The sequence below is a fragment of the Brassica napus genome, chromosome A7 (genome assembly GCF_020379485.1).
Source record: "Brassica napus cultivar Da-Ae chromosome A7, Da-Ae, whole genome shotgun sequence".
NCBI classification, from domain to species: Eukaryota; Viridiplantae; Streptophyta; class Magnoliopsida; order Brassicales; family Brassicaceae; genus Brassica; species Brassica napus.
This window is the reverse complement of record NC_063440.1, coordinates 4,080,946-4,094,838: the sequence shown is the minus strand read 5'-3', so window position 1 is coordinate 4,094,838 and position 13,893 is coordinate 4,080,946. Positions and strand designations below refer to the sequence as shown.

The 13,893-nt window shown below is 33.8% G+C and overlaps 1 protein-coding gene across 1 annotated transcript; it reads right to left on the bottom strand.

Moving 5' to 3' along the window:
• Positions 1–11,098: 11,098 nt before the first annotated feature.
• Positions 11,099–13,508, bottom strand: LOC106358601 (protein unc-50 homolog). Its single transcript, XM_013798431.3, has 10 exons — positions 13,228–13,508; positions 13,064–13,131; positions 12,871–12,896; positions 12,689–12,779; positions 12,473–12,568; positions 12,150–12,218; positions 11,918–11,976; positions 11,696–11,818; positions 11,536–11,607; positions 11,099–11,444 (listed from the first exon to the last, which is right to left on the bottom strand). The coding sequence occupies exons 1-10, from the start codon at positions 13,321–13,323 to the stop codon at positions 11,380–11,382; spliced, it is 765 nt and encodes a 254-aa protein (XP_013653885.1). The 5' UTR covers positions 13,324–13,508; the 3' UTR covers positions 11,099–11,379.
• Positions 13,509–13,893: the final 385 nt, after the last annotated feature.

Sequence of the window (13,893 nt, the reverse complement as noted above, 5' to 3'; positions counted from 1 at the left end):
AGCATTATTATAGAAAAGATTATTAAGATCAAGAGTAAGGAATAAACTAAAACTCATAATTCAAATGAGATAAGGAGATGCTTCATCATAATTCAAAACTAAAACTCTCTCTAAACAATCTTTAAACTCATAAGATATGCTACATCATGGCATCTCCTTATCCCAATAGGTAACTTATATTTAGATAACTTTTAATTATATTATCTAATTGTAATCTTTTTAGAAACCATAACTCAGAAGGATTATGATGACTTATGACTTAAGTTATCTTCAAGTTTAAGTCAACATTATCTCCCTTAAATATGAAATCATCTTTCAACACATCTTGAATCCCAATGAAGTCTCTCATTTCATTAAACTTGGTCATACCAAAAGCATTTGTTAGAATGTCTGCTTTTTGTTCTTTTCGGGTAATGTGTTCTATCTCTATAACATATTCCCAAGTCATACTTTGTGCGTATATTTCGACCATAAAAACTGAGTTCTTAGTAAGAGAAGTTACTGATTGATTATCGATCTAAATGATGACTTTCTCACATGATAATCCAGTGACTTCGCTAAGTTAGTCTTGGAGCCAAATCGCTTACTTTGCTGCTTCGATACCCGCCATAACTTTGGACTCACATGTTGATAAGGCTACAGTATATTGTTTTTGTGAACACCAAAAAATTGACGATTCACCAAGATAGAATATGTGACAAGTTGTGTTTTTGTTTGTATTTTGTCATCATGATCAACATTATGACTACTATCTAGGGGTGTTAAAACGGGCTACCTGGGTCCATTTAGGCCTGTCCGTTTAGATTCTGTAACTTTAAGCATGTTTATTTACATGTCTGTTTAAACTCATTTAATTTTAAGCCCGTTATTTTGGTACTGCCCATTTAGATCCGTTTATGGCTTTTTATCTTCTTTTTTTTTGGTGTAAAGGTTTTTTTCTCTTCTAAATGCAGTTTTAATTTTTTTCTTACAAACTATGTTTTTTACATACAGTTTTGATTATTTCACCTGTTTAATAACATGTAATGAACCTGATTTGTGTATCTAACACATATTTAATATCTGAAACTCAGAAAGTGAAATACAACAAACCATAGAAAATATGAAAGTGTTATAAACGTGAAGAATGAATGTCAAGAATACACGCAACAAAAATTTACATTTTTGTGTGTATGTATATTATGTGGAGCCCGCGTCACTATGCACACACGGTAAATCCTACTTTTTCACTTCTATATAAACAAACGAAGTTCGATGATTGTAACTTGCACCTCAACATCTCTTCTCTCTCTTTATAAGTATTCTCTCTCTCACATATTTATCTCATATCAGTCTTATTTCATTTTGCGGGAATAAAATTTCACCATTATTTAAATTTCTTGATACTATAAAATTATAAGTTATTTTATAACATGATCACTCTGCGATTCAGTAAAATTTATATGTATCATATATACCCTACTATAATGGCCGGTATACCGCCTATATTGCTATTTATTATTTTGTAGAAATTGTTTTAATTAATTATCATTTACCTATATTAATGTGGGCGGTATGTCGCCTCATTAATAAACCTTGATTGTTAAATACATTATAATTATTGGCATGGTTGTGCCGCCGCATAATTTATTTAATGTTATAATTTTTCTATCACCATAATATGAGTGATATTTATTTGTTCATTTTATTATGGTTATTATATAAATGTTTGGCCACCTATATAAAATATTATGAAATTTACGGAATTTGGTTGACTTATTATTACAATATTATCAGATTTATTTTTGGTTCATACGATTTAATCCCACCGGTCACAAAAAAAAATATCAAAATTTTTACCTTTCTCAAACGGGTATGAATAGTGTTTTCATCTACAAATATACTCATTCTTCACTCATTTACTTCATCCAAAACATTTCATCTTCTCTCAAATATATTCAAATCGCCCCATTCCAGTTTTTCATTGCAAGAAAGATGATTTGCATATTTTTGGTTTTATGTGCAATTCTAATTTTTGCCTCTATGTACGGTCTTTTTATTGGAGAATTTACTCCTGAAGAATTTACGCTTAATGTCGGTTTACTTTTCTATGCGCTTTTTTTTTCTTGTAATTGTGTGTATTACTAACGTAAATGGTTCATTTTAAAATTACAAAATTCTAATTATTACTAACGTAAAAGGTTCATTTTAAAATTACGAAATTCTAATAAAATATATTATTTTGTGTTTTAGAAATATAAATGGAGAACATCGATAAGCTCTAGTTCCCGGCTCTAAAAATAACTGGCAAAATTATTTTGGATGGGCCACAAACGTGAAACCTTATCTCGTAATGAAGAAGTTAACTGAACGATAAAAACCGGTAACAAATCGCCGTCCGAGCTTATAGTCAAAGCGATAATCTTCCTGAAGAAGTATTTAGATGAGAATCTAACGCACAACTATGCAGAGCGTCGAGGACCCAGCCGAACTATGGCAAGCATTGAAGGAGAGGTTTGATAACCAGAAGAAAATTGATATACCATGGATTTTACTCATTATTAGCCATGGTATATAGGTGTTTTACTATGGTATAGAGTATATTTAGATTATTTACAGGTTCAGGGACGATTTGGTGGAAAGTGGTCATTTTGGTGTCTTTTAGAGCCTTTTGAGTGAAGAGCTGCACAAATGCATCTGATTTTTAGCTATGGATGGAGACCTTCCCACCGTTAGATTGAGCCCATAGTTTGACACAAGATAGAGTTTTGAGTTAGTTTTTCAATGTCATTGGTCTGAGGTCAATCAGCATCCTGTAGCAGAAGTTATGCCCGTTTTACCGAAGAGTGGCCAGTCTGCCTCGCGAGAGGAAGCTGTCGAGGAGATGAAGGACTGTCAATCGATGGTGCACCCTAGCCATCGATTGAAGGTGATGCCATAATATGGGCCAAGCATATTTTATGACCGAATGAAGCCCATAAGCCACACCAAGTTACCAAAATACCCATGGACGACCAGAAACCCTATTTATGTATTTCTAAGCCATTGTTGATGGCTACACGCTTTCTTTAATTCATAGTTCTAGGTTAGGAGAGAAAGGAGGAACTCCTTCAGAGTCCTGCTGGAAGTTTTTTGGTTTTTTATATCTATTCTATTGCAATTTTATATCTGTTCATCTATGATTCCTATGACAAACTTCATTCTTGACTAGATCCACCTGTTAGGTTTAGGGTTCAAATAGGTTATGAGGGATTAACCCAAAATATATAATTGCTAGTTTGTGATATTCATCAATAGTATCTTCTTACTTCTTGTGTTCTAGAGTCGCGAACTAGAACCATGATCTTAGAATCATTAGGCACAAGTGATAGCTTGGTCTTTTCTCTGAATAGATCCTCATTGAACTAAGTTTGCTAGAAACAAATGATAACTGATCTAGGAACCCTAGTGACTACTTTATCAACCCGGGCGCAAAGCTTGCTAGAAGCGTGTCGATCGATATTCCAATAGAATAATCGATCGATGTCGTGAAAGGTGTATCGGTCGATATTCCTCTAGAATCATCGATCGACACTTTCTAATTGATCGACAAACGATAGTTGAGATCAATAGATCTAGTCAATAGACGAATCTAGAAAGCGAGAGCCGATCGGTTTGTCCTTAAGTGTGGAGCTCTTTAATATCTTGCATACAAAAATTAGTCTCTATATCATTATAATCTTGATTACCTGAATAGAAACCCTAGATCTAGCAACCATCCATCCATCAAACAACTCAATCAATCAATCGAGCAACTACCTTGCACACCACTGCCATTTACATTTAAACTATTAGCCTAGCTTAATCATACAACTATTAGATCTTTTGTGTGCCCTAGCTCCCTGTGAATTCGATCCCTAAGTGTACAACTCGACCTCTTATTTGAGAGAGTATAAATTTTTCCTTAAGGTAATTTGAGTGATATCATAAATCAATCTCTCTCACTCTCTTGAAGAGTGGAAAAACCTAAGGTTTCAGGATTTTCAAAAAGTTGTAGAATACAATTCTGCTGTTTTGAGGATATCTGCACAACTAAAGTATTGTGGTAGTCCCGTCTCTGAGGCAGAAATGCTGGACAAGACATACAACACTTTCCACAAAGAGCATAAAGTCCTACCCCGAATTTACAGAAAATGTGGGTATACTAGATTTTCTGAATTGATAGTTACGCTCATGTTGTCTGAAAAGAACGATGAGATACTAATCAAAAACCACAATTCCCTACCTACGGGAACCAAGGCATTCCCTGAAGCGAATGCTACGGCGGTAGAAAATTTGGAAAGGAGAAACCAGACAAACCGAGGTCGTGGTCGCTGTTTCAACAACAAATGTGAAAAAACTTATAATCCCAAGTGGAAGAGATATAACAAATGGGTTAGATCTGAACAACTTCCTAAGGGTAAAGAAACTCAAGAGGATACCACCCAGAAGCGTGAGACTGTTTGTTACAAATGTGGATGTAAAGGACATTGGTCTCGTACATGTCATACTCTTCCACATCCCTGTAAGTTATATCAAGAGTCCACGAAGGCAAAGCTAAAGAAGTGAATCTCAATATAAACTTTGAAGGGATGTCGTACCTCGAAACCTCCGATTTCGCAAATGAGCTGGACTAGGTTCCTCCTGAAGAGAACTGAAATGCTTATAAAAGACTACTGAATAGTATTCAGTATTGTCATGTATAATTATTACATTTCCTGTTTTAAACGAATAATGATGTCTTAACTTCACCTTAATGTATAACTATTGTGTGTTTCTTTATATGATTATTATATGAATGAATTCCATGTTTTCTTTTATTAATATTTAAGACAATTTCAGAAATGGATCATAATGCTAATGAAGCAAAATCCAAAAAACGGATTCGAAAAATATGTATACCAGATAGTGGAACAACGCACACTATTCTGAGACAAAAATATATTCTCTGATATAAAACCGACAAGAATTGTCGTCAATACAATATCAGGTCCTGCAGACGTGATTGAAGAAACTGGTAAAGCAAACTTTCGTTGCCAAATGGAACAAATTTTTCCATAAACAATGCTCCATATTCTCCGAATTCTAAAAGGAATTTGTTGAGTTGTAAAGACATATATCTTCATAGATATAATACTCAGTCTGCAACTGAGAATGGAAAGAAGTACATATATTTAACTTCTGGTAAATGTGGCAAAAAGCACATATTGGAAAAGTTCCCAGAACATCTTTCGAGATTGCGTCATACTTATATCGATGAAATTGAATTAAATTATGTAATGAAACAAAATCCAGAAGAATTCACATTATGGCATGATCGCCTTGGACACCCAGGTACCACAATGATGCGTAAAATCATAAAAAGCTCACGTGGTCATTCACTGAAAATCCAGGAGATTTCTCAAGGGAATAAAATGACATGTGTTGCATGTTCTCTTGAAAAATTGATTGTAAGGCCATTGCCAACCAAAATCGATAAAAAATCACCAAAGTTCCTTGAAAGAATTCAAGGAAATATATGTGGACCAATACATCCACCTTATGGACCATTCCACTATTTTATGGTATTAATTAACGCATCTAGTAGATGGTCACACATTTGTCTATTATCATCTCGAAATGTGGCATTTGCGAGATTTCTAGCTCAGATAATCATGTGAGAACAGTTCCCTGATTATACTATTAAAAGAGTTAGATTAGACAATGCTGGTGAATTCACATCCCAAGCATCCAATGATTATTGTATGGTAATGGGAATTGAAGTAGCACATTTTGTTGCTCATGTTCATACTCAAAATGGTTTGGCTAAATCTTTAATTAAGAGTCTGTAATTAATTGCAAGACCATTGATCAGGAGATCAAAACTTCAAACCTCTGTATGGGGACATGTTATTTTTCATGCAGAAGCACTCATTCAGATCAAACCAAGTGCATACCATAAGTATTTCCTAATACAGTTAGCATTTGATCGAGAACCAAACATTTTCCATTTAAGAATCTTTGGTTGTGCAGTATATGTACTTGAAGCACGACAACAACGTACAAAGATGGACCACAAAGAAGATTAGGAATATATGTTGGTTGTGATTCTCTATCAATTATATGATACCTAAAACAACAGACTGGTAATTTCTTTACGGCACGGTTCGCATATTGTCATTTTGATGAGAAAGTATTCCCAGTTCTAGAGGAGAAAACAAAAATGTAAAAATGGATATCAAAGGGAGTGTACCATCATTGTTACATCTTGATCTTTCTACTAAAGAATCAAAACTAGAAGTTCGACGAATGATGCATTTACAGAGTATAGCTAATCAACTACCTAATGCATTTCCGGATACTAAGACGGTAACCAAATCTCATATACCAGCTGCAAATGCTCCTGCTTGTATCAAAATATCAAACGAGGAAGGAAATACACGTGAGTCTAAAACACGCTTGAAGCGTGGTAGACTTTCTGGTTCTAAGAATGAAAATCCTAGAAAACAAAAGGATGTCGAGATAAATGACACAACCAAAGTAGCAGAAATTATTTTGGAAGAAACAAATAATGAGGATACTAAGAAAGTTGAGCATCATGAGACAAAAAGTAATCATGAAATTTATATCAATTACATCCATAATAAGAAGATATGGAAAAGAAATTAAATGGATGATGTTGATGATGATTTCTCATATATTGTGTCAAGTGAAATAAATGAAGAAATCGATGATCCAGAACGAAAATTTGTTTATGAATGTCAAAATAGACATGATTGGAAAAAATGGAATCATGCAATATAAACCGCACTCAATTCGCTTAATAAGCGAGAGATATTTGGATCTATTACACTCACACCTACAGATGTGAGACCAGTTGGATACAAATGGGTTTTTGTCATAAAGCGAAATGAGAAAAATGAGGTTACAAGATACAAAGATCGCCTTGTGGCCCGGGTTTTTCTCAAAGACCTGGAATTGATTATAAGGAAACGTATTCTCCTGTTATGGATGCAATCACATTTAGATTTCTGATGAGTCTAGCAGCTGATAAAAATCTTGAGATGCGTCTCATGGATGTTGTTACAACATATCTATATGGATCATTTGATACTGATATCTACATGAAAGTTTCCGATGGATATAAAATGCCAGAAGCATTAAGTTCCAAACCTAAAGAGTTATGTACAATAAAATTGCAAAGATCATTATATGGGTTAAAGCAATCTGGACGTATGTGATATAATCGTCTCAGTGAGTATTTAACAAAAGAAGGATATGTGAATAATCCTATATGCCCATGTGTTTTCATCAAGAAAAAAACATCCGGATTCGTGATAATCGCGGTATATGTTGATGATCTTAATATTATCGAAACTCAAAAGAAAATAAAAATGGCATCAGACTATCTTAAAAGAGAATCTGAGATGAAAGATCTCGGACGTACACAATATTGTCTTGGCCTACAAATAGAGCATTCTCAAAATGGTATGTTTGTGCATCAACCCACATACACTAAAAGAGTATTGAAATGGTTTAACATGGATAAATCTACTCCTCTTAGCATCCGATGGTCGTTAGATCACTTAATATTGAAAGTGATCCATTTCGACCACCTGAGAAAAATTAAAAGATACTTGGTCCGAAAATACAAAATCTAAGTACAATTGGAGCGCTGATGTACCTTGCAAATTGTACACAGTCTGATATATCATTTGTTGTTAATCTTTTGGAAAGATTCAGCTCATCTCCCACACGAAGACATTGGAGTGGAATTAAACATATTTTTGGTTATCTTCAAGGGACCATTGATTAGGGCTTGTTTTACCCTAAGGATTCAAAAGGTCAAATGGTTGGTTTTGCAAATGCATGATATCTTTCAGATCCATACAAAGGCCAATCGCAAACAAGATACATTTTCACGATCGGAGGCACTGCTATATCTTGGCCTTCTCAGAAACAAACGCTCGTGCCTCCGATCGTGGCTACTTCTTCAAATCATGCCGAAATCATTGCACTCCATGAAGCAAGTAGAGAATGCGTATGGCTAAGATAATGCGGCATGTGTTGCTCAAATAAAGGAAGGATATATCAAAAGCGATAGAACGAAGCATATTCATCCGAAGTTCTTCTCATACACTCAAGAGCTCGTGAAGAAGAAAGAGATTGAAGTAAGATATGTCAGATCATGCGACAATGCAGCCGACCTCTTCACAAAATCACTTCCGACTTCGGTATTCAGAAAACATTTCCATAACATTGGAATGTGTCATCGGAAGGATCTATGACTGCTCATTCGAGGGGGAGCTTACGTAGTTGTACTTTTTTTACCTTACTATAGTTTTTTCCATTGGGTTTTTCTAGAATGGTTTTTAACGAGGCAACAAAGACGTTAAGCAAGAGATGATAGTGACACCGGTCTCCAAGGGGGAGTGTTATAAACGTGAAGAATGAATGTCAAGAATACACGCACCAAAATTTGATGTTTTCGTGTGTATGTATATTATGTGGATCCCGCGTCATTATGCACGCACAGTAAATCCTACTTTTTTACTTCTATATAAATGAACGAAGTTCAATGATTGTAACTTGCACCTCAACATCTCTTCTCCCTCTTTAAAAGTATTCTCTCTCTCTCGCATATTTATCTCTTATCAGTATATTTCATTTTGCGGGTATAAAATTTCATCCTTATTTAAATTTTTCGATACTTTAAAATTATAAGTTATTTTATAACAGAAAATACATAAATTTTACTTCATAAAGAAACTGCAAACCATAGAAAATAAGATAGAAACCAACTTCATCCTCCTTTTATAATCTCAAACTAGGATTTGATCCGCGCTTAAAAAGCGTATGATTTATTTAATTTTTAAATTTTAAAAATATTTTTAATGATGAAATTAGAATTTATTTTATTTTCAAATTTTATAATATTTTTAATGATAAAACTATAATTTATTTAATTTTTAAATTTAAAAAATATTTTTAATGATGAAATTGTGTTTCTATATAAAATGATCTTATCTATTTACAATTGTGATGATTGTTTATGTTTGAAAAATATTCTTATATGTTAGACATGATACAGTTTATTTACAATAAAATTTATTGTATAATAATTTTTATGACTTTATTGTCTACCAACAATATCAACTTGAAAATATTTTACTTCCACAAAATCTCTTTTCTCTTTAAAAACAAACAGGTAATTGCAACTTGCTATGTCCACTGAGTACTTCACTTTTTAAATCTCAATAGTATATGCCTATATATAGTATTATGGAAACAGAATTAATAATATTGGAAATTTAGTTACCATATATATATATAGAAGAATCGTGTAGACATGAAGTAATTGTAAAGTGGCATTTAATTCTTCGAAAATAAGAAATGGAATGTTAGTAATTGTTGCTGCATATGATTGGTTAAATAAATGCTTGGCCGGATTATTTTTTTAATTGTTCGAAAAATTCGGAATGACACTGGTCAAATTAATGGGATCCAAAATCCTATTTAAGAAAAGGAAAAAAAGATAATGACATAAAGTTGTAAATAACTTGAAAACTCAAAGGCAGAATTCTACAAAGATTTTGCTTTAATAGTATAGATCAACGATCCTTTCTCTATCTTCTTGTTATCTGAAAATATTGTCTTGAGTAGAAGAAGTACCACGTTCTTGGCCTGTACCTGAAGAACAAACTTTGTATCAAAATCTGAAGAAACTGAATCTGAAGAACGAGATGGGTAATAATCCACTCAATCAACGAATCTCAATAAAAAAAAAGAAGCATCAACAAAACAACCACACTTCAATTCTGTGGAGAAGAAAAAAAAAAGACAAACACACGGATGAGTTTATGGTGCTTACAATTGAAGCGAAGATAGAGTTTCGGGACTGAGATTAAGTGGTAGTGAACGAGAGAGAGGAGGACGATGATAAGAAGTTTACAACCAAACCTCCTGCAACCCAGAATCAAAATCAAAAGAAGAACTGTTTTAGAGATTACTCTTGAAGAAGATGAAAAATGTCAAAACAAGCAGTTAGCTTAGTGAAGAAAATCCAAAGGACCCTTTTCTCGATTTCTCAAGTTCGATTCATATAGTTTTTTCCAGATTTCATCTACGATGATGAGTTTGAGCCTTTGATGTAGAAAACCTAATAAAAACGGCATCATTTCATATATTATGAAGGATAAAATAAATAACTGGGCCTTAAAGGACCTTGTTGAACCCGATAAGTCTTTACATATAAATAAACTTGTACGGACTCTACCCGTTTAAACTCTGCCTGTCAAAGCCCACAGGCACCTTACCCGTTTTAACATCCCTACTACTATCGTTGTAGCCTACTATCTTTGGCATGTTTGAAGTCGATCCGTTTCGTCCGAAAATCTAGTTATCTGATTCGATCAGATCTGTAGCTACCCGAATATACGGTGTTTGGATATTCAAAATTTTTTTTTATATTATTGACTGGATATTCGTTTCGATCCATACAAAATAAAATATATTTTTTTAAATAAATATTAATTCAAAAATACTACTAATTAGTAATATTTTATTATAAAAATAAAAGTTACCTTTTATAACTAATAACTAAAACATTGTACAATTACAGAAAATATAATATATAACTAATTAAATATATGTTTATATATGTCCATAAAAATATTAGTATTTATGATTTGTTTCATTCTTTATGCATGCTTCATATTATTATTTGCTTTGTTTCATAGAATCTCACATATTCAATTTTTTTTGTTTGAATCAAAACAATCAAAATTTACACATATTTTGCTCAACCCTAAATTGAGACTATGCGGAGGGTTTATAGGAGCAGGCCAAGCACATTATAATTCATTCCAACTTCTTTACTTGAGGCTAAATTACAGGTTCATTATTGCTATGCTATGTACACGACCTAAAGGTTTTCACTAAAGGTAATTAGGGAAGATGGCTCTGAGGAGCTTGTTGAGTTTTTAATTGTGTCACTACGTAAGTGGGAATCTTGGAAAACATAACTGGGCAAGAGAAGCTACGATTGATCCTTCTATTAATAGAATAATGGGTGCCCAAGACTTTAACGAAACCAAAGATCCATCTCAACACGTATAACACATAAAAAATACCATGAATTTGAAGGAAAAAAAAAAGACAATAGGAAGTTACCCCTAAATACACTACATTTAACAGAAGTCTTGCTAAATGGGGTCAGGTTTAGAAAAAAAATGTTAACCGGTTCTATTACGTAGCCTTTGAAGTGGTACCAGAAACTGAACACTACGATGATCTGTTACGGGTAAAAAAGAAAAAAAGGAATCATACTCTCTTCTTCTTCCTTGCTTGATAACGTATGTGCAGTGCAGAGCCCTTAGGATTCAACTGATGTGGCTTGCTTTCTCATAACCTTTGGCTGAAGTACATGTTCATGAAATAATTGGACGGGTTGAATCCACTTAAGATCACTGAAAATATTATAAAAACAAACTTAAGATGATGTTCTACCATTTTTTCTAAAAGAGGAAACTGCGAAACTAATTTATGATCTAAGCTTACAGATAGGAGACAGGACAATCACGATCCCGATTGGGTAGAGGAAGAATGTTGTTCGTTCCAAAAATGGAAGCACTGTATTGGATTCATTCACAGGAAGCAATGTCAAAAGTTATGCAGCAGATTATTTGTGGAAGGAAACATTAAAATTTATGAGACTTACCGTCATATCCTAGGAAGTTAAGATAATGGTAATACGAAGCCCCGACCATGAAAAGCAAATTCGATAGCAGTAGAGGGATGAACCCGTGAGTTATCAGGAGTGGTGATAGAAAATAATGTACGACTGCAGCGACACAAGAAGAAAGTATAAGTCATAGATACAATCTCTTTTTGCGGAGATTCTTCTTTGAGAACTGAGTGATGTGTTTGAAGATGGAATTACCGTAGAGTAGCACAAACATTGGAAAGAAGGAGTTGCAGTGAACATCAAATGTATACAGCCTACAGAAGTTTACATAGAAGCAAAGTCACTGACAAGCTCACACATGGACAGAAAGAAACACTGATATGGAATATGGATACTGGACTCTGTCTTAGAGAGAGAAAAAAAAAATCAAAATAATAATAATGATAATAATAACTAGGACAAGAGACCAGTCAGTCAATAAACTTACCATTCAACGCGTTGTTCCACCACATGACTGTTTGGAGCCTCCTCACGCAGGTAAGAGTTCGTCAGAAACCTGATAATCCATACCTCAAGTCAGAGAGACGTTGTAGATTTGACATAAGAAACCAATCAAACTGCAATGGTATTACAAGGAAACCATACAGAAGGATTAAGACTCTTGCAAGAGCGATTTTCACTAGGCTGGCAACGTTCGTAAGAGGAGATTTAGTATTAAATTTTAAGTGTTTGTCTTGCACTATAAATATGATCAAATTAGCAAGCAATTACCACAGACACATGGATGCAACATTTAAGAAATGTACTTACCAACAGCATGTAGCTATAAGTCCTCCCGTGATTAGGAAATGAGTAAGGAAAACTGATATAACTACGACGACAGCATGAGAGCCACTATGGTCATACCTGAAGCAGGGACGACAGATTACAGTCAAAAGCAATAACAAAAAACATAACAAAGTAGTTTTCCAAGGAAATAATTTTAACTCACACATTCTAAAAGATGCAGATTTACAAAATACTTACGTGGCACAGTAGGCTAAAGTTGAAAGAATGAGAAGCAGGCTACAGATCACAATAAAAGCAGGGTCATCACGTGCCCATTGGTTTTTCGTTTCTGAGAGAAAGAAAGAAAAAGGAACTCACTTATATTTTACAATGCCATTAGCAAAGTTTTACTAGGCTTGGTAATGAAAGCTAAAGCTTACGTTTGTGGTACTTAGTGTGTTGATAGCTGATGCCGTAGTTGCGTTCACATGCAAAATGGACAAGAATAAGAAATTTGAAGTGAGACAATCTGAAAGTCTATTCCAATAAGCTCTGTAGTAAAAGCCTGTGTCACTATTCCAGTTGCGAAATTTGAGATGCATGAGTCTCTCAGGAAATTAAAAAAAGACTTACACAACTTTGGGAGATGTACAAAGGTTAAGCATTTGCCAGAAAGTATATTCAATATCCATTTGTTGCCACTGCAATGGAGAAAAGAAATTACGAATCTATGTATTGTTCGCAATATCAGTTGATGAAAATGGATCAATATCTGAGATGGCGATTAAAAAGAGAACCTTGACGATGCGACGAAAATACTGGAGGAACATTGGGTTAGCTCGGGATGATGAAGAAGAAGAAGAAGAGCGAGATCTGGAAGTTGTGGGTAACATCTTCGTCTTCGCCTTTCGTTGCTCTTTCTACTGTTGCTTGCTGCTCTTCGTCTTCTTCGTTTCGTTTGATCTAATGATGATCTCTCTCAGGTTCCCCCCTTTGGTTATTTTTCGGGTTTAGGGATTGATTTGCTTCCTCCGCACCCAAACGCTTCTTTTTCCGTTGCGCTATGCGTTTGATACAAAACCGTTTCAATCACTATGTATTAATCATTGAGCATTAGCCACCTATCATTACGAAAATGATTCTTAGAATTGTTATAAAAATAAGTTGGTGCATATATATAAGTTGGTTCCACAATCCATATGTACTAATCATGGAGCATTACAAGATAAATAAATAAGTTGGTTCATATATATATATATATATGATGCTTTTTATTAAACTAATAACTATCAAATTAATTAGTAGAATACAAAAAAATATTTTTTTCTTTCCTTAAATAAAAGCTACGGAATTTCCTAGTATTGTTAACATATATATCACAATTAATGATTATGAATAATACATATTATATAACAATTTTTCTAACCTCTCTCTTTTTTATTTAATTTTATACTATTAAAAGA